Source organism: Pteropus vampyrus, unplaced genomic scaffold (assembly GCF_000151845.1).
Source record: "Pteropus vampyrus isolate Shadow unplaced genomic scaffold, Pvam_2.0 Scaffold201, whole genome shotgun sequence".
Classification (NCBI taxonomy): Eukaryota; Metazoa; Chordata; class Mammalia; order Chiroptera; family Pteropodidae; genus Pteropus; species Pteropus vampyrus.
The window spans coordinates 2,022,579-2,044,754 of record NW_011888982.1 but is presented as its reverse complement, the minus strand read 5'-3'; the positions used below and the strand labels follow the sequence as shown (position 1 = coordinate 2,044,754).

Here is a 22,176-nt window from a genome sequence, read left to right as displayed (position 1 = left end):
AAAATATAAAAATATAAAAAACAAACATAATTAAAATTAAATGTATGAAATCCATTTAACAAAAGAATATAACAATTGCCTATAAAATAATGATTTAACAGAGATATTAAAAATAATAACCATGATAATATGGTGGAAAATAGAATTAAATGTATGACTATAAGGAAAGATAGATATTTGTGATATTAATGGAGGATAATCTACTATATCATAAATACCCAAGATAATTAGATTAAAAATAACTAAGATATTTCAAGGTGTTTGAATATCAAATATGTATATACAAATTAGTAATCTTCCAATGTTTGAAAATAAAGATACAGAAATATAACAAAATGCTTTTTAATCATGCTAATAAAAATACAATTTATAACAATTAATCTGATATGAAATCTATAGATCTATTCCTTAATGTCGAGTTTCTTCCAAAGTAAAATATCTGTTGATCTTATTCTAGTACAACTTTTTTAAACCTTTATGGGTTTGTCAATAATAAATGATCAAATACACCTAGTAGCATTTAAGATTAATCTCAGGGAGGCTATTTAGATGTGATATAGAATTATAATCATTAAAACAGTGTTTTACCACTGCAATACTAAATATGCCAATGACTTCTAATAGAAAAATAACAATTGATTTTAAAATGTACAATACTGAGTTGATGTTAAATGTATTTTAAATTTGAGAACAACACTGGAACAATTGATTAGTTATTTGAAAAATAATTTATCAACCACTAACTCTCAATGTAGTCTATATTTAATGCATACATATATAAGAAATTAAAAAAAAAATCTTCCTAAATGAAATGGGATAACAAGAGGTACACCTCTCTTTCTATTGCTAACAACTAGAGTGAAAAGATAAATTTACTAAAAGCATTTTGTTTAAAGATGTCTGAGAGTACCTGCTATAACAAAGGTGAGCATGGCTAAGATTCCAGAGATGTGAGAAACACAAAGACATGAGTTGATCTTCTGTAGCCACTAGGTATGCACAGGAAAGAGATTGAGAAGTATAATTTACCTACACAGAGATGTGGACAGAAAGAGAAAGATACAGAGCATTTATTTTTCTCCTAGGATATTGGCAACATTTGCGATCTGTAGGGATTCAAACACATTAGTTTTCATCTCAAGACACTTGCTGAATTCTGAGCAGGACAAAAGGCTAAAAATAGTTAATCTGAAAACCTATAAAAACCAGATGAGAGTATTAGAAATCTTGCTGTGCTGAGAGATAAGCAAGGAAAAGTCATAGTCAGCTAGGAAGAAGAGTTTTAGGAATAAACTATACTCTCAGCTCCAATGCCTGAAGGATTGCCTCTTTGGGGCAGAAAAAATATAGAGGTAAATAGACCCTTACAAAAACTTCAAGCCAGCCTTGATTGAGCTGATCGGATTAAAACATCAATCTTGATTTACAGCACTGAAGAATGTTCATATTCTTTGATTATTTTTTGAGATACTTAATATTAAGATATGATCAGCAATATTTTTACTGGTTAATATACCAAAAATTCATGAGGCATTTTGATATTAATGATATATTTTTAAATCTTTTATATGTCAAGTAATCATTCATTAATTATGACATACGCAAATAACTAGATACTTTGAGTTAGTCCATTAAAAGTAGGTAATCTCAGAATGTAATTACTATAATGGGAAATCCTCATAATTAAATGGTAATTGAATGAGGAATAATACCATCTACACAAGACAATAGTAAATTTATTTTATATGTAAACAAAATATACATATTTTAATGTATATGTAATCCATACATTAATAAAAGATGCTAGAAATAAATATATCTTTATTATTCCAATAATTTTTATGCTTTTCTGCATTTTAGGAAATTCCTAATTTTTAAAAGAATTATGAAAGCACATATTTTAAAATATATTCTTTACCAACTTTAGTACTCCAAAAGGCAAATTAGCTTTTATGTTTAATTTTCTAGAAAACAATTTACCTAAGATATATAAAGTCAAATAACATGTATATAGTCTTCCAGAAAGAAGATTTTCTTAGGAAAAGAGTAAATTAAAAACATAACATGAGGAGAAACTTCACATTTCGGATGAAATGGAATAGAAAAAAAAGTTATTTTTAAAATCTTACAATTTATTACCTAAAATTATACTTGCTGCATGTGGTCCCATGTTTTTATAGATGTTAAATAATATTATAAAAAATGTGAATCATATTTTATCAAACATTTTCACCATTTATTTTGCCTTCCTATTTTATTCAATTATGTTAGTGATTCTTTTCCTCAGGAATCTCTGGTATTGATGAAGACTTACATTTAAAGAAACGAATAGTTAAAATCTCTATTCCATGCAAGAATATATTCCTATATTATTAAAACTTTAGTTTACATTCAGTAGTTTTTCATTAGAGACCTTTCATTAGAACTTTGAATATTAAATTTAAGACTCTGCTTAAAAAACTTGAGGTGTAAATATAAAATCATTGAATGCTTATATTACAAATGTTTTCAGAGGATAATCCTTATACTCAAGAACTGAAAGGATAATGATAATTCTACTACATTGCAATTTACCTAAGATCACAAATGAACATCTGCTTAAATATTATAGAATGTATTTTGAGGAATAATATTTATTTTGGCTAAATGCTGGGGGAAATGATAAATACATGTTCCTTTTTTTTGTTTGAAAACAATTTATTGAATGTTAATGATGGAAACCTCTTAAAGGAAGTTTAATTATTGCTGATCTGTTAAATTGAAATAAAGATAATTATACAAATGGAACTAATAAAGATCTCTTTGTAGTTAATTTATTAAAAATAAAATTTGGAAGTAAAGGGATAGCTGTTTTAAGTATCACTTTAATTTTTAAAATCCCTTTATATATTCATTTTTAATATCTTCAGTTGTTCCCAGAAACTAAAAAAATCTTCTGATTATTTTAATGTATTCAATTTTAGTATCTTCAGTTGTTACCAGAAACTAAAATAATCTGATTATCTCTTTAGACAAAAAGAGAAATACAATAGGAAGTTCCAATATTCCTTTTAAAACTTTCTCTCCTCCTACTTTAAATATCTTCAGGGATAGTTGTTGTTGTTTTTCTTCTCAACTAAATGTTTCAAGTTTAGTGAATATCTTACATTTCAAAAATGTATCCTAATTTTATCAATTTTTACCTTTTAAGCCTCATCTATAAATCAATTTTGATGATTGGTGGTGTATGCTTTTAGAATCCTGCTAACAAGGTATATTTTCCAATAAAAATAAATTTTGAAGATTTACAGAAGCAAATAATTCTTGGAAGCATTAAACATTCCTCCAATCCTCTTAAAGATTTATGGCTAATATTATTTAACAGATGTGCAAGAACCTAGAGAGATCTTTATTCTGTATAGATATAAATCCATCTGATGACTAATAGTGTGTGGGCACATCAAAGGAATACATCTATTCTGCAGCTGCTGATAAAACTCAGCTTTTACCATCTAAAGGAAAAAAATTAAAAAATGTTTTTTACCTCAAAAGCCCACATTTCAGCTCATATTTTTCACTCATATTTTTCCAAGATATTGATTCTATGCCTTTACTATATTGGTTAATTCGTATGACTATAGATAAAAAGTTTTAAAGAATACCATATGCTCTTAAACATTCATACATTAACAGTAAACCAATACCACAAAATGATTTGGTATTATATCTAAATGAGCTTTCTTAGACTTTATTTTTCCTAGTATAAGAAGTTTTCAATTTTACGTTATCATCTTTAAGATTCGCATATATGCTATATGTCATAACACACATACGCGCGCAGGCGCGCGCACACACACACACACACACACACACACACACAAACCTCTTATCATGAGTTAGAAGCTTGAAAGCTAAAAGTAGGTTTCAACCATTTACAAACATCTAGGTTTATTCATCCAGAACTGATTCATTCATTCTTCCTTGAATTCACTAAACATCAGACTTCAAGTGAGTGATCAAAATATAGGACTCCTATTGTTAAGAATCGTCCGGTATAGTTGGTAAAACAAACATGCAATAAATAATTCTAAGTTTAGGGGATGAATGTTCTAGCAGATAATACGAGACACTATAGAAGAAGTGAAAAGGAAGGGAAAACTGGCTGTGAGAATAGGTGTGCTGAAACAATATAGTCACTGTGGGCTTTGGGAAATGATGAAAGTGATTTTTTACTTGTCTGTATTAGTTATAGTTGAAGAAAATAGGTTTGCCATTGCTAAATTACTAGTTAGGATTCCTAATGTTGGGAAAGCACAGTATTTATACATAAGAATTCAGATAGAGCCTCAGAAAATGTTTGTAGCCAATTCCCCTAGTCACGTATCCTTAGCTTTTAAGCTACATTTTAGAATAAGGGGAGATCTAAGAAAAATTAGTTGAGTAATGGCAAAGTCAAAATAATTTTTTGCACAATTTTCTGATGGCCCTTCATCTCCCTACTTAGTACACTTCATTTACACCTTCTCTTTCATACTATGACAGCTACTAGGTAAGACTGTAACCCCTATGGAAAGCTCAGTATGTTGTAATGAACATTTAGAGGTAGAAAACATTTCCTTAGTCTTGCTTCCTTGAAAATAAAGCTTGATGAAAATTGTACATGTTGAATTGTTATTGAGGGAGAATATTCTATCCTAAAGAAGCAAAAGTAAATATAAAGGGAAGTGAGGCATGACAGCAGAAAGCAAATTTAAGGTGATGAGTTGCCCAAGTCACTGAGCCGGCCACGGTTTGTCAATAAATCACTGTCAATTGTTTAATCAAGTGTGGTATGCCTACAGAGCCTATGTAATCACTGCATTTCCCAATAGTTCATCTATTGAGGAAGGGCAAGTAATTTGTTACCTAGGTTCTTACTGCTAGTTGTGTCTCTTTGGACAATTACCAATGAGGGATTAATTACCCATATTCCTATTGGATTATCTCCTGGAGCATCTAGTGGGCCCAGTGGAATCAGCTCTTGCCACTGAAGGCATGATAGAGACTTCGTTGAAGTCTATCCCTAGGCACTGTGGGTAACAAAAGGGGGTGTGTATTAGGAAGAGGTCCTTTGTGTCAATCATGTAGCTTTGAGATTGCTGGAACATGGGAATGCTCTGGCCAGGGAGAAAGAATGAGGCCTCATGGGGAGAGAGGGTTGGGGTCAGCAAACAGAACACAATTGAATCAAGAGTGGCATATAAATTATGTCTCGTAAAACTGCCTCATTTTATTATGATTTCATTATATAGGTAACATCAAAGCAGATGTTTTAGTTTATGCAAACGAATATCAGCTAATATTTTCCAATATCAAAAATTGTTTTAAAATTTTATTAACTTTTGGTGAGTAGTTTTCTAAGAAATGAAGTAGGTTAGTTATTTTATTAAAATTCCTCCTGACATAACATTCCAAAATAAATTCTAATTATGTAAAACGCAAAAATGTGATTGTCAATATGCATTTATTTTCCAAATTTGCCCTTGCTGTTATTCTGATTTAATTTACTGACTATGTAGTTGTTTGATTTAACTTTCTGTAACCCATTTTTAGTTAATAGCTGCATGTCTGACATTCATATTTTTGTATATGAGGAAAAAACAATGCAGAAAACAACGTGCTAGCACTAAAAAGTACATGTAAAGACTCAGAAATGTCAGCAACTATAAAAAGAAAAAAAATAGAAGTTTACTTAAATGAGATCCATGCCTGTCAGAACCATACTCTGTAACCTCTGATCACAGTCTTTAGTTCATTTTCAGTAAATCTCCTTTCTACAAGGCTTTATTTTTTCATGATTTTTAACTCACCTACAAGATTTGTCAAGTCTTCAATATGGCAAACATAATAGAAGTTTTTCCTTTATCTGTTCACAGCAAATGTTTTTATGGAAAAAAAAAATTCCATTTGTTCAACTTGCAAATCTTTGCCATCTACTATTGCAAATCTTTATGGATTAAATATGTGGCTCCACAAATTTTTTTTCTTTTCACTTCTGCAGATAAATGAGTAAAATATAGAAAGATGGGTTAAATACCTGCTGAGTAAACTCAAAGGATTAATTAAATGTGTGTGTGTATGTGTGTGTGCACGTGTGTATGTGAATCCTGAAGGACTGTGATGGTCCTACAAAAATCACAGAGGGTATTGATTATCTATGCATTTTATTTTATTTAGGATTAATATGTCTTTAGTATTAAGCAATGTGGTATATGTTGTTGGTTATCTGACTTAAAAGCGATTCACAATCTTTTTTCATAGTTATATCCAATTATAAAATCTAGGAAAGTTAGAGACTACCCATTTTGACTGCCCAGACCCATCACCTCCTAGAATTGTCATAAGACTGAGTTCAGGAGAATTAGAAGTGAACATTAATTAGTCCAGTAAAGGATTTCTGGGAAATTTTCTCTTAGCTTGACAAAAGGGAAGAGATGTAAGTGGTACTACTTATCCTTATTCTCTTTCCTTCCTGTTCTTAACACTAAAGTTATGTTTGGAACTGTCGAAGCCCTTGTGTGACCATGAAGTGGCAAATATAAGGTATAAGCCAGCACCCTAAAGATAGTGGAGGACAATAATGTGTGCAGATAAAAGATGGCTCCTTAGTAGCTTCATAGAACCACTGAAGCAAATGCCACCAACCAGAATTCTTGTCAGCTGGGGACAAAACCCAATTATTTACTTTGATAGTACTTAGGGTTTCTCTTATTTGTCATTGAAAACATTCTTAATTGATGAAAATATTTGAGAAAGAGAATATATTATTTTTTAAATAATAAAACGTGATTTCTATTTTGAAGACCTTACATATGCAATTGTACATTCTCATTTAAGATCTCACAATTTTTAAAGAACCTTTAAGAATAGAAATATTATCTATCTATATCTATCTATCATCTATCTATCTATCGTTATCTATCATCTTTTTATCTATCATCTATGTATCTATCATCTATCTATAGATTGATCGATCAATCGATCGATCATCTATCGTTATCTACATCTTTTTATCTATCATCTATCTATAGATTGATCAATCAATCGATCGATCATCTATCCACACACAAACACACACACATAATAAATTTTAAATAATACATTCCATTTAAATAAAGGAACTGGATGCATAAGATATACATGGAAGAATTTAGGATAAAAGAGGTGCTTCTTTTATGTTAGTAAGTAAACTCGATAGAAACGTCAGATGAAATTCTGTTTATCAATCAAGATTTGTTGTAGTGTTGTAGTAGTAATGATTAGAAAGCCTAGATCCGTGAAACACTAGCTGAATAAGAGTTTTGCACCTTATCTGCTTCGTCTGTTTCTTTTAAAGATGAGGGAACTGATGTGTGCATCTCTGGTTTGCCAAAAATCATATCACTGCTTAATAGTCTAGTCACTACTGGATATTTATTTTAGCTCATTATGTTCAGTTTTATCCACATTCTGTTACCCAAAGAACTATCTTTAAAAATCTCAGATGACAATTTGATGAAATCATGATGTGCAACTTCACATACAACAAACAAATCGATACTGCCATTTATTAATTTCTTATAGATTAAATCATTTAATTTAGAATGCAACTGGAGAGAAGAAACACTGCAAACAGTTCTACATTATTTAAGGACCAGCAATTTTAAAGCACTTTCTTCATTTAACCCTCACAATGACTGAAGTTAACTTAGTGACTGTTTATGAAGAGTAATATGAAGTCCTAATCCCATAACCAGTAAGTAGAGAAGATAGGACTTCATACCAAGTCTGATAATGACAATGCTCCGGCTTTTTCACATTGCAAAATAACTCTGTAAAAACATCGGTCTCAATTTTCTTTCACTGGTCAAACAATAGAGTGTTTTGAAGTTAGTCTTCTTCCTAGTTTCAGCTTTAGCATATGCAAATACCTTTTACTAAGGGTTGCTTATATAACTTCACAACTCACTCGTACAGATCTTAGTATTTTCTATTACTTTAATCTTCAATAAATCTTCTTTTTCCTATCATACTTTGTGTTGTGTGCATATATGCAGATGGTTTTGTAGTGTATTCAATTAATATCACAGGTGTGCTTGGAGAGACTTGAGAAGTTGGTTTTGTTGCCTTTCCAAAATTCAAACTCTTCTTAAATGATTTTTGTTCTGCTAATTACATCATTATTTTCATTCAGCCTGGTATTCATAATACCTGATGTTAATAATTTTATAGTTTCCACTTATTTTAGATATATATCTAGACTTGCCCTATTTTACGAGGCTCTAATTCGACAGTTTGGAGATATATATTTTCTGGAACATTAAAAGTTACAAGAACTTGGTGTAATGGCATAGGGTAAATCTCTTATTTTAATAAACACGAACATAAAATAAAATATAATTTATCTATGATAACCATTATTTCAAGAGAATGAACATTTAACACCATAGATATAGGAAGAATATACATCAAATTAAAAATCTGTTCTTAAAATCATATTGAAATTTACAGAAAATTCACTTATTTTGATCTAAACATTTTTATTTTACCCATGACAAATGACAATTCACATATTAAATAAGATTCCTTGTTGTAACTAAGTCTGTTAACTTTTTTCTCTTGTATAGATACATACTATTACCTTTGCATAAAATGTCTTCCTCCACCAATTCACCTATTTTACTCTTATTCATTGTTCATATATAAACTTTAAAAAATTGTCCTTATATCTCTGAGTTGGTACAGATTTGGCCTCCAGTAACACTTCTTAATGTTATTTATGAAAGTTGTAATTTCATATTTACTTGCATGCTTATTTAATTAATGTTTCTCTTCCTCACTAGACTATTTGATCCATGAAGGCAAACTCATTTTTATTCAATATTAAAGTTCCAATCCTTAGCAAATTGACACTATAGGCTTTCAAAAATATTTATTGAATGAATAAATGGATTGAATAAATCAGAGAGCTGATAATTATCTCAAAAATATGTTAATATCTGGTATTAATGTGAATATATAAAATGTAAATATATGTATACATACATTTAGATTATATATACAAATATACAGACTTACACATATTTTTTAAATGAACTTTTTAGTTTTAACAGTTTTAAATTCACAAAAATAAATCAAAAATAGAAATTCTCATATACCACACACAGTTTCCCCTATTATTAGCATTTTATGTTTTATTACTATGGAACATTTGTTATAATTAATAAATCAGTATCAATATATAATTATTAACTAAATCTATGGTTTATTCAGATTTCTTTAGTTTTTATATAACACCCATTTTCCATTCAAGAGTCTCATCTTGGATACCACATTTTATTTAATCTTCATGTCTCAGACTATTCTTGGTTATGAAAGTTTCTCAGACTTTTCTTGTTTTTCATGACATAAGTTTTGAAGACCTTAGGTTAGGTAATCTGCAGAATTTTAATTAATTGGAATTTTTTTGATGCTTTCCTGATGCCACAACAAAAGTTTTAGATTTGTGGAAGGAAGACCACAGAAGTAAAGTGACAGTTTTACTACAATATATCAATGATACTTACTTTCGATATGACTATATAACTGTTAAGGTCAACTTTGATCATTTGGCTAAAGTTATGCTTTTTTTAGTTGTCTCCATAATAAAGTTATACTCCTGTCTTATTTTTATTCTTTACTCTGGCAGAAAGTCACTATATACATTAAGAAACAACATTAAGAAAGAAAACTTACATTTAGTACTCTCATATTTTTTGAAATTCTTACTATCATCTATAACATTTTAGTTTCATTTCTATTGTATGGAATATTTCTCAAAACGTGAGGCAAAATATTTGCTTTGTATTAATGTTTATATCATACTGCTCTTTGAAAATAAAACCACATAGGCTACAGTATTTAGCAATTGTAGAAGATCTTATTTGAATCTCATTGCAACCAAATAAAAAAGGCAAGAATGGTGATAACTCAATTTTGAAAAGTTAAGAAGCTAAAAAAAACAAGCTTTTGTCTAAATAATTTAGTATGTAATTGTTTAGGGTTGCTTCTACCACTCTGAGTATTTTGTAATTGGTGCAACTAATACAAGAACCAAGATTTCTCACTCATAAGTGTGTTTTGATTTAAAAAAATGCATTTTTCTCTACTCCTAATGTTATATAATATTGAGAAAAATAATAAACCTTGATTAGCCATTAAAATAAAATATAATATAATTGAGTATTTTCAATATATGACAATAAATGGATGGTACAAAATCAGTAAATACATGCCAAGATAATAATGAAACCTTAAGATACTTGAGTTCATGATAATGTCATTAATAAAAGCTTAAATCCATAATAAATACTCTATTTATTCGAAAGAGCTTCTACATCCAGAGACAGTGACAAGGAGGAGAAACCCTGGGATGATATGCCAATAAGGAACAGAAAGGAATGAATCTTTTGGAAAAAAAAAAAAACAAAAAACAAAAAACAGTGGCATACATATGCCTTTATATATTTAAGGAATAGCCAATTAATGGAGGAAGAAAACTTATTGTGTATCTTTTCCAAGGCAGAACTAGTACAAATGGATGAAAATTACAAGAGAATTTTATTCATTATAAGAAAGAATTTTCTGATACTAGCTAAAATTAATTTGCTTCATTGTGAAGCAGTGGTTTTCTTGACAATGAAAGGTTTCCAGCAAAGAGTTGTCTGAAGAGAACTTCACAGGAGATATTTTTTTTAATTAGGTGGGAAATGGAGTGAGATAACCTCCATGGTTCCTTTTTATGAGAAGATTTTAGAAAAACATGTAAAAATGTTCTTAAGAAAATAATGGTTGTTGTACAATATACACATTCAAATAAATTTGCCTTGATTTTCAATCAGATATACGTGCTACAATCTGTTTATTCCTGGCCATCTAGTACACTGTATTTTTCTACATTTGCCTCCTAGAAAATGACTCAAAGATTTATAGGAAGAAGCTTTGTTTAAAAAGCACACTTGTTTATCAGACACCTCATTATGAGAGGTAGTAATTTATGAGGGACAAAGGGAATTATGTCCAGACAACAGGCTATTCACAGGAATCATCTATGGTGGACAGTGCTGTCAGTACGTCTTCTCCACAGCTACTCTAAAACTGGAAGAGGATTCTAAAGTTTATAAGAATTTAATGATTACTATTTAATAAATTAAAATAATTTAATGAGAAGCTCTATTGCAGCGCTTACTGTAGCTCAATAAATTTCTCTCCTTTACCACTTTTTTTACACTTTCTTGGTAGTTTTTCCTTTAAATACCTATTGATTATTGCTTGACTAATTCATTTAATGTTTGTTCAGCATGGACTATGTTAAGTACTAAAAATACAAAAACATAGGGCACGTTGCTGCCTATTTGATCACAACCAAATCAAGTAGGAAGTACCAATTCCTTGCTTAGGGCCACTGCTTCTGTTTTTACCGAGCCTGTCAGCACTTCAAACATCAAATCTGTACAGTGACTCTTTGACTTCAGTCACCATCATTTTCAATTCTGACCTCTTACAGATTGGACCAGTCATATTTGTTTTTCAGGCACCAGCAGTTCTTCTCACCCCTTTTATGTCATCTCTCCCTCCTCATTTTCTATAGTACTTGAAAGCTTCTAATCATGCTTGACAACACACTGAGAACAGATAAAATTTTCCAACTCCAAAGACAGTCCTTATTCAGTGTGCTTTAACTCAACAATTATGATAATTTCTTTGTAATATCATTACAAGTAGTTATTTTTAAAGGATATAGGAACTCACATGATATTATAGGCTGCTTTGCACTTGGATTAATTAATAATATAAATATTGTATGTTTTCTGATATATGTGAATGTATTTTATAATTATTCTGAAAAAGATAAATGTGATAAGAGTAAAGGTATGATTTTCAGATTAAATCATTAGATTTAGATTGTGAAAAATGAAATAGATTTATTTAAAGATACATAGATGTCGTATTAGTTTTCTATTGTTGTAATAACAAATTATCACAAATTTAACAGATAAAAACAAGTAATCTATTATTTATACTCTGAGGTTCAGAAGTCCTAAATGGTATAAAATCAAGATATTGGAAGGGACACATTCCTTTCTGGAGGCTCTGGAGGAACAACATCTCCTTGTCTTTTGCAGCTTCTACTGGCTTTGGATCATGCTGCATCCCCCCCCCCCATACATTTACAGAGCCAGCGATGTCTTCTCATGTTGCCATCTCCATGATTTTCTTACTTTGCCTTCTTCTTCCATTTTTAAAGACACTCTGATTGCATTGGCTGTACCTGAATAATGCCAGCTGCTTAGCAAAGTTAATTCCATCTATAACCTTAATTCTCTTTTGCCATATGACAGTTTCTAGAGAGTAAAACATTCGCATTTGGGGAAGGGGCATTATTCTGCCAATCACAGATGCTCAGAGTAGTAATTTGATAAACAGAATCAGTTTAACTGTTAATTCTGAGTTATTGACTAAATAACATTTTAATTTTTTAGTTACTTCTCATAAATTATAAATTAGAAACTAGGAGAAATTTTTTAAACAAATTCATGATTATCAATTTTTTTGTGTGTGTGGCAGGTAGCATGTAAAGGGTGTACATAGAATGGATATTGGATGGTGAAAATCCTGGCAGAACTACTTTTGCCCTAAGAAATCCTGGTGAGAGCAGCTGATAGGTTTTAAAGAGAGATAATTAAAGTGAGCTCCTCTCTCAGCTTAGGTTGCTGAGACATCCCAGACTCACCTAGTGCTAAATGAATAGTTCAATGGGAGACTTCCTCTTCTGTAAGATGGAAGAATGGGATAATGACTCTCTATAAGCTAAAATTAGGAGGTAGTATGAATATGTTATTTTCTTTTTCCAGTTACACAATCCATTATATTTCTTTCCATTCATTATAAATATGCCTTAACTATTTTGTGGTTCTAACTCTGAGGTAGAACTTTTTTTCTCTTTCTCTTCAGACTTTTTCAATCCCATGTAGTAGATACATTTTACTTTTTTATTAAATTTGACTTCAATATTACATTTGTTTTATCTACCTAATGAATTAAACATTTTTTTATTATTATTATGAAGCAATCATTTCTATCTTTAGTAATATATTTGTGATTAAGTCTACTTTACCTGGTATTTACCTGTCATGAGGAAATTTATAACAGTTTCTCTGTAAACTCTGAGAGAAGCCTGACTTTCTTATCCTATAAGAACAGGGGCTCCATGAGAACTAGAGTGTGGAGGAAATCCCACAGAGGAGCCAGTGAGAGAAGACACCTAGTTCCATGTGTGAACCAAAGAAGTTCTGGGCTCATCCCCAGGCAGTGCAGAACAAAGACTTTGACAACTCAACTGATATTAAAGACACTGCCAAAGAAGGTAAGACAAAACAATATCTAAATCTAAGTGTGTTGTTTATCTTCTGTATTAGTTTTGTGGTAGGCCAAAAAAATGACTGCCCCCCTGAAAAAAAATTACCTATGTCAATCCCTGGAAATGTTTCCTTATTTGGAAAAAGGATCTTTGCAAATATAATTAAGTTGAGGATCCTGGGGTAAGGTCATCCTGGATTAGTTACCTTACTAGGCCTTAAATTTAATCACAAATATCCTTATGAGACACATACAGGATAATAGGCATACAAAAGAAGAGGTGATGTGACTATGAAGACAGAGATTAGAGTGGTTTGGCCACAAGCCATGGAAGCCAAGAAATGCTGACAGCCACCAGAAGCTAAAATAGAAAAGAAAGGATTCTCCCCTGGACATTACAGAGGGAATGCCGCCCTACTGGCACCTCAATTCAAGACTTCTCGTTTCTAGATTAAATTTATGTTGTTTTAAGCTACCACATCTGTAATCATTTGCTACAGCAGCTCTAGGAACCAAATATAGTTCCTTATTCCTGTTACTCCAATACTTAGGAAAACTTACTCTCACATTAGTTCTGTAGGTCAGAAATCCAGGTGTGGCTTAGCTGGGGCCCCTCTTTCCAAGTCTCTCACAGTCTGTAATCAAGAGTCAATTGAAATTGTAGAATCATTTGAAATTTTGACAGGAAAGCATCTGCTTTTAAGCTCCCTTTTCAGCCCATATGTAGGGGACAGGATTGCATAAGAGTGTGACTACCAGGAAGTTAAAATAATCGAGAGCACTTTTAGCCTACCAAAACCTTCCTACTGAGCCAATAATGCATATTTCTATATGCAAAATACTTTTACTCTCTCCCTGGATTTCCAAGAATTCCATACCATTACAGCATCAGCATATTTTAAGATCTTTAGCTATTTAATATAAATTGATCATGGAAATAAAAATTAATAACTTTCCACAGATACTGATCATATATCTGGTAAAATAATGAAGGATAGAAATAATATTAACTTGAAACAAGTACCGTTATTTACAATTCATGCATTTTACTGTTTTTAGAGTTCATGAATTTTACCTTTATCAATCTTTTAAGTCTATTTTATGCAAAATAATAACAAATGCCCAATGGAAATTGGTTTAGGGTTTAGTTGGAACCATCCCACTAAATCATAGCCTCTGCCATTCCTCCTTTTTCAATGTCTAAGCATATAATTTAAGTAAAATGAATGGGCTTCTGTGCAAGCACACCTTTGATACAAGTCCCCAAAACATCCTTTTTTACTGCACACCATTTACTAAGTGCATCGTAAATATTTTGGAGCTACCTTGAATAATGGTAAAATATAAATGTGTTTTTTGTACTTGGAAAAATTAATTTTTCTGCCTGCAACTGTAATTGCATAGAATTTTCACATAAAACTGGTATGAAAATCTCCCGATTTCATGGAATTATTACTGATGAAATTAGTGAGCAAAGAGAATAGAAAATGAATCTTATATTGCTCCAGTGATTCTAGTACTGGTCTGTTTTTTTTTTCTTTCTTTTAACCTTCTCCTCAGTCTATTCCCTGATTGTTCTACACACTAAAACATGATTCATCATAAAAAAGTTTCTACAAAATTAAATTTTAATATTTCTCTTTTTATTCTATCATTATTTGTGTATAAATATACATATAGATATGTATATATGTACATTACAATCACATCATTTTAATAACATGATTTTTTCACTTATTTTGTAAGCATTTTCTAATTAATTTTTTCAAATTGATTCTTATGCATGCTAATCTCTAGATTAAAGTTTCCTTAGATAGTTGTCTCAATATTTTTCCTTTGTACCTAATAATAACAAGTAAACTATTCAGAGTTAGACTTTACATAAGCCTACATACCCTCAAAGTATTTGCAGATATAAAAATAGTTCTATATCCTTCTAAAAGGAATGATTTCTAGTATCATTTTAGAATTAAAAAAAATATTAAAAGAACTAGAATGAGCATCTGACAATGCTAAAAGAAACTTTTCTACTTACTATCAAATCTGCCTAAATTCTTTCTTTATACTAATCAACGGTATCAACTGTATCAATAATGCAGTCATCATACCTTCACTAAAGTAACATTATTATTACTATGTGTAACAACTTTTCAACATTTATATAGCACTACATATATGAGAGTGTATTGTAATCATGGGTGCTTTTGAGTAAGAACTGATTATAAGATCAACAAGACATACAATTAAACACAATCACAGGAGATTAAAGAACAATGAGGGAATTTATAAAACTGCAATAGCATAATAAACATATAAATCTCTCAGCAGCTAAAATAATATTGATAGGAGAACTGTCTGCTTTCTTAAGTTTCATGCTGAGCACTTATTAAAAGAGAGAAAAGCAAGAAGTAAAATATGGCTATTCTTTCTTTGTGCTCAGGTAACCATACCCAGATTTTTTTATAGCTTTTTATTTGATTCAAGCTGGTTTTGCTTAGTAATGGCACCTGTGACTCTCTTGCTTTTATTCTGCCCTTATCCTTTTACCTTCACAAACCTACTCCTTCAACCATTAAGCCTTAAGACATTAGGTTCCGACCAGTGTTAAATCTTTTAAGAATGAAGCCTCAGATTTATAGACCAGGAGGACAATAACTTTCGGTTAAACTAAGGATAACTTCTTGGCTTTATATGTGTTTCAACCCCAGGTCCTCATCTGCCATGGGACCAGACGGGATGACACCCACGACTGAGTCCAACTGGACACAATGATCAATTACCCGTGACCCCTAACTCCCTTAGCTTCCATGACAACTGATTTTTCCCTATATAATCTATCCCCTCAAGACACCTAGGGAACCAGGTTTTTGAGAGCAATAGTTCACTTACGTCTCCAGAATATTTGACTCTAAAATAAACCTTTTATTTTCTTTGGTGCAAAACCTATATGTATCTCATTGACATAGACGCGCGCAGGCAGACGGACTCCTTCACTCTGGTAACACAGAGGATAGTGGCATTTATACCTTCACTTTTTTTTTTTTTTTTAAAGAAATGTTGACTTTTCATATGCTTACTTTCTGGATCACAGCATTCTACTCAAACATACATTCCAAAGAATCACAAATTTTATAAGAGAATTCCTAGGATTTGGGGTCAATATAAATTTGGATCTAGGTAAAGAGAAAAACATTGGATTTACAATGTAACATCCTGTTCTTTTTAATTTTTTTCTAATAAATATAAGTTGTTGGCTCATTTTGGACACTCTAAAAATTTTATGTAATGAAATAGTCGATACTCTCACAAAGTATTTTTCTCTTTTCTTTAATCCTAGAACATCTCTATTAGAGAGTAAGTATTGAGGAGAGGCATGATCCTCAGAGAAACACTACTTTTTTTTTTTGGTCAATCTGAAACCTCTTGTCATTTTCTGCAATTCTAGTATGATGATACCACCAGATTAACAAAGATTGAGTGTTACAGGGTAATTCTTGCCCAAGCCAGATATGCCTAGGCCAGGACTCCTTATTGAGTGATGTCCCAGGTAAGGTTTTGTGTAGTTGTACCTATTTAGGTACCATGAGAAAAAAAAAAAAAAGTCCACTTCCTTTTACACCACAATGAGATATAGTTTTACACATACCAAATAACCAAAAATTAAAAAGACATGATAATACGAATTGTTGAGGTGACCTGTGGAAAAAGACCTGTCAGCCACTGAGAATAACTGGGTAAACTGACCAGTAATTTGGAAAATATTTGGCATTATCAGGAAATGTTGAACAGGTACATATCCCATGCCTATCAATTCCATTCCCAGATAATCCCTTCAATATCCACTTAAGATATAGGTACATGGTTATTTATGATGGCATTGTTGTCTTTAATGGTTGATGGCCCTTCTACTTTTAAGAAATATTTGACACAATCTTTTTTAGATTTCAAAGATTTCAAAGTAAAGTCTGTGCAAAGATATTTGGGTCTAAAGGGTCATTTATGTGAAGAAAGTTTTATATGTTCATGAATTGATGAAAAAGTTACATATTTTCACTTAACCATTTATATATCAGACTTCTGAATTTTCCTTAAGACTTCTTAAATGCTCCAACATGGCATAACACAGTTGCGGAAATAGGAAAGTATTAAGACATGTATGATAGCTAATATTTTTTAACAATTTTAAATGATATGCATTGGTACTCAATGAAATGAGGTTTATGATTTTGCATATTTTGTTAAAACTAAATTAATTATTAATCAATAGTGATAATGAGTGGATAGTGATAATAAAGAGACAAGAGTGAAGAAAGTTGAAGTAGAAAGACAGACAAAAAGTAGAGAAGCCATTCCTAATAATATAGACATGGCTCTAATGTGGTAGTTACCATATTCAACAATGATGTCTTCTAATTGATCCTGTACTAGTACAGACTTAGGCAAGATCTTCAGTCTCCATGCTAACTCTTTTAACTCTTCCCTCCAACTACTTCAAAAATTCTACCTGCAATTATAATGTCACTAAAGGAAAATTAACAATACTCTGGATATTTTGTACCGGTTTAGTCCAGAATACTTTCACATATAGATAGATGATAGATAGATAGATGACATAGATAGATAGATAGATAGATAGATAGATAGATAGATAGATAGATAGAGAGATGATAAATGTCTACATCTTATATTGATTTATCTATCATCTATCTATATGTGTACTTAATGATTACACGCAAAATGTTTATTTTCACTTATTCAAATAATGTAGATGTTTAGCAGGAAACATGTGGGAAAATGTTCTTGAACTGATAGTTTGGGCCAAAACTCAAAATAAAGTAATTTTCTTTTGATAATTATTCTAGAAAGATTTCATGATGGATTTTCTTAGATGAACTCCAAGCAGTTGATGCTTAGTTTTATATGTATATATATTTTTGAAGAAATTTACCAAGGGGAGAAACTCTATGGCCAGGTGTCCCTTGAATCACTACTTACATTGTGCTTTGTGAGGTTTGAAATATTAGTTGCTATTGCTTGAAGCCAGTCAATACAGTCTTCATCAGAGAGGCACTGAATAATCCCACTGCAGACCCCGTCCACAGCGATGACTTGAAAAGCATTCTGCCTGCAGACATGTCAGAACAAATCAGATCAAAACATCATCTCGTTTATATATTTGCAACTTGAAAGAGTATCTGTTAAAAAGCTCTTCTTTTAAATAATACAAATACAGCTTCAAATTCATATTTGTTTACTTCTTTAATAATATTGCTGTCTTTAATTTGAAGACTAATGATAAACTAAGGCAACATTTTGAATTTTTAGAAAGCATCTTGAGATTCAGATAAATTTGGGAAAATGTTGAGTTATAAATTATATTATGTAAATGGAAGAATATTTAAGACATTTTAGGATTCTTTTTTTAGTTTATCATAAAATTATACATAGAAGTTTATTATTTTGGTTATCATCATCTCTTCTGGATATTTTTCAATACATCTTCTGATTTATAATTGAAAGATCACATAAAAAACACAAATATTAAACATCTTACAAAAATCATTTGGTGTCATGAGCTGAAGCATTTTGTTAGCTGTTAAACCACTTCTTTCTCAGTTTATTCATCTTCTCAAAGATGGTTTGGGAAAAGAGGTTCATAGCTCTTCTTCAGGTCTAAATTTTATACTCAAAATTATGTGAATGTTGTGTATTTCAATAACAATTAAACTTTTTCTTCAAAATGCAATGGCCAGTCTAAATAACCCTATGACTTTTTGTTGATTTTTTTGTTGCTGTTTTTGGAGAAAAATAAATGATGTCATTCTAAATTGTTTTCCAAAATGGTATAGAATATAGCTTTATTCATTTACAGCTTTAATCATTTACTATTTTTTCTGTATCCAGTTCTTGCATGTTTAGATATAATCTTAATGAAAAGAAATAGACAAAAAATCCAAAATGAATGAAAGGTAAACAAATGTCTTATATTTGAGAATTACTCTGTTGTACAACACACTTTAGAAAATGCACAAACTTTATTTAAATCCCGGCTATTCATGATGCAATAGAAAAATCTGTAGTTCAGTATTAAAAAGTTAAGTAAATGTGTGTGTGTGTGTGTGTGTGTGTGTGCGTGTGTGTGTGTGTATCTTCTACAAATAAATACCTTTTTCTGTTGCTTCTAAGTTTTGTAATCATATCTATATTAGACATGATTTCATTTCCTCAAATAAATAAAGGACACTCCACAGAGCATATGTCTGGCTTAGCTTCATCTCTAGGCCTGTGTCACACTCTCTTCCCCTAAGACCAGTCCATATCTCAGAACCAGGTACATGGTAAAGCCTTTGCTTCTAAGATACTCTGTATCCAAATTATTTAATATTTTTAGAGAAATTTGCTGTCATATTTTGACCCAGCACTTTCAATAGATAAGAAAATGTTCAAATACACTTTTTTGTTTTATCTTAAAACTACATGAAAAGCCTTTTGGAAGTACAACTATTGTCTGTCTCTGAAATAATGTTCTTTTGTATTTGGGACAAGAAAAAATATGCATAGCATGAAAATAATATTATAATTTTACATGGTTTTCTTAGGTTTAATTTTGATATTCAACAGTGACTAAGACTTTTAAAATATCCACACAGAACCTCAACCATCCGTGGAAAATGAGAACTAATTTGAGTTTAGCAATATATATTTCTTTTCACTCTCTGATTATTATAACTACTGCTTCACATGCCACAAATTAAAGCATGTCTTGGATATATTTGTTCTTTCTGCTTTAAATGAATCAAGACAGCTTGATTTTCAGATAATTACAGTTAATAGACCTAGATAAAATCTGCAATCTATGTAATCATATAGATAGAATAATTCTGGACTAATCTTTTATAAATGTAGGCTTATTTATTAATATATATTGCTTTTTACATTCTGTTTACACTTTTTACGTTGATTTTATGAAAGTGATTTCCTAAATATATGTGAAGTATTTGAACTATTTTTTTTGCTTATATATGATTTCTTACAAAATAAGCTGATTGTAGAGATTACCATCTGAGTCATAGTTCTGCCTCTATTTTTGAATGAATAAGACTATCAATGAATTTGTCCACTTGTGCCTCAATTTCCCCTTAAGAAAATTGAGAATAATATATTTTATAATTTAACAAGTATTTATGGAGTGAGTATTGGGATTCAAATACTTCCACATATCGCTGAAGTTCTATGACTACTTTTCCTCTGAACAATCCATTAAATGCGGTCTTGATGGCAGTATTTGAGAATGTTTAGCAAGACTGTCTCCACATGGATTTGTTGTTTCCTTAGGAAGACTGCAATGCTATTTATTTTCTTTGTAGCTCTTAGAAAATGTAATTCTTTGAATGGAGACAATCAGTAATTATAAAACAAAAAATTCTTTGTTTCTTATTATTTGATTGTACACTCTCTGAAATCAATAGACTCCATTACCATATATTTAGTATTGTGAAACATTGCACTTTAACATCTGTAGAAGTGTTGAGGCTACCCAGACAGAATTATGATACTTTATATACACACACCCAAACAAATACAAACACACACACACACAAAAACATACATACACACACATATATATATATACATACGTATATATATTTGCTTTAAAAATTACATTATTAAAGAGTTAGATAATCTGAAATTTTGAGTACAGATTATTTTTCAACTGTTCAATATTTTTTACATTTTTGGGGGAGATTCTTGCTCATTGTCCCAGCAATAAAAATTATTCTCAAATGTTGCTGATTTTTAAAATAGGTTTATTCATTTAGAATAAATATTAATCTTTGTATGCAAAATACACTGCTCACTATAAAAATCCATAAATAACCTTCAATGTATCTTAGGCATATACATAAATACATATACATTTCTGATTAACACAATAATTCTTGTTTGAATTCATTGATGACTTTACACAACATGAAGTCATATGTCTGAAATGCCTTTTATCCTACTCTATTTATTATCTGTAAGGTTATTACAGGTAACAATGTTATGTAACTCTCTGACCTCCAATTTCTCTGTGTGTAAAATAAACATGGAAACATTTGTCCTGCATACTTCACACATGTAAAGAGATTTTTAGAGCATTTTTAAATTCTCAGCAAAATTGAGAAGGTACAGAGGTTTCCTGTATACCTCCTGTCACCACACATGCACAGTCTTCCTCATTATCAACATCTCCTACCAGAGTGGGACATGTGTTACATTTTATAAACCTACACTTAACACTTAATTATAAACGAAAGTCCTAACTTTACATTAAGTTTCATTCTTGGTGTTCTACATTCTTTGTGTTTGGACAACATAACCATCATTATATTATACAGAGTATTTTCTCTGCCTAAAAATCCTTTTTGCTCTGCCTATTTATAAATACCAGTACATCAACAGCCCCATCCCTGGCTACCACTAATCTTTTTATTGTCTCCATGGTTTTAACTTTTCTATAGTGTCACATAGTTGGAATAATAAAGTATACAATCTTTTCAGATTGATGTTTTTCATTTGGTAATATGCATTTATAGTTCCTCCATGCTTCTTATGGCTTGAGAGTTCATTTATTTTTAGCAATGAATAATCCATTCCCTGGATGTACCACATTTTATTTCCCATTTACATACTAAACATATCTTGCTTTCAAGTTTTGGCAATTGTGAATAAAGATGCTAAAAATATATGTGTGCAATTTTTTGTGTGGACCTAAGTTTCAACTTCTCTGGGTAAATA

At 30.7% G+C, this 22,176-nt stretch overlaps 1 protein-coding gene across 1 annotated transcript in view; it reads right to left on the bottom strand.

Moving 5' to 3' along the window:
* The window catches only part of SNTG1 (syntrophin gamma 1), a 280,357-nt gene that overhangs the window by 152,245 nt on the left and 105,936 nt on the right, over nucleotides 1-22,176 (bottom strand). Inside the window, exon 10 of the mRNA XM_011372125.1 lies at nucleotides 18,391-18,520. Within this exon, the coding sequence (XP_011370427.1) occupies nucleotides 18,391-18,520 (130 nt within the window). The remainder of the gene's footprint in view (nucleotides 1-18,390; nucleotides 18,521-22,176) is intronic.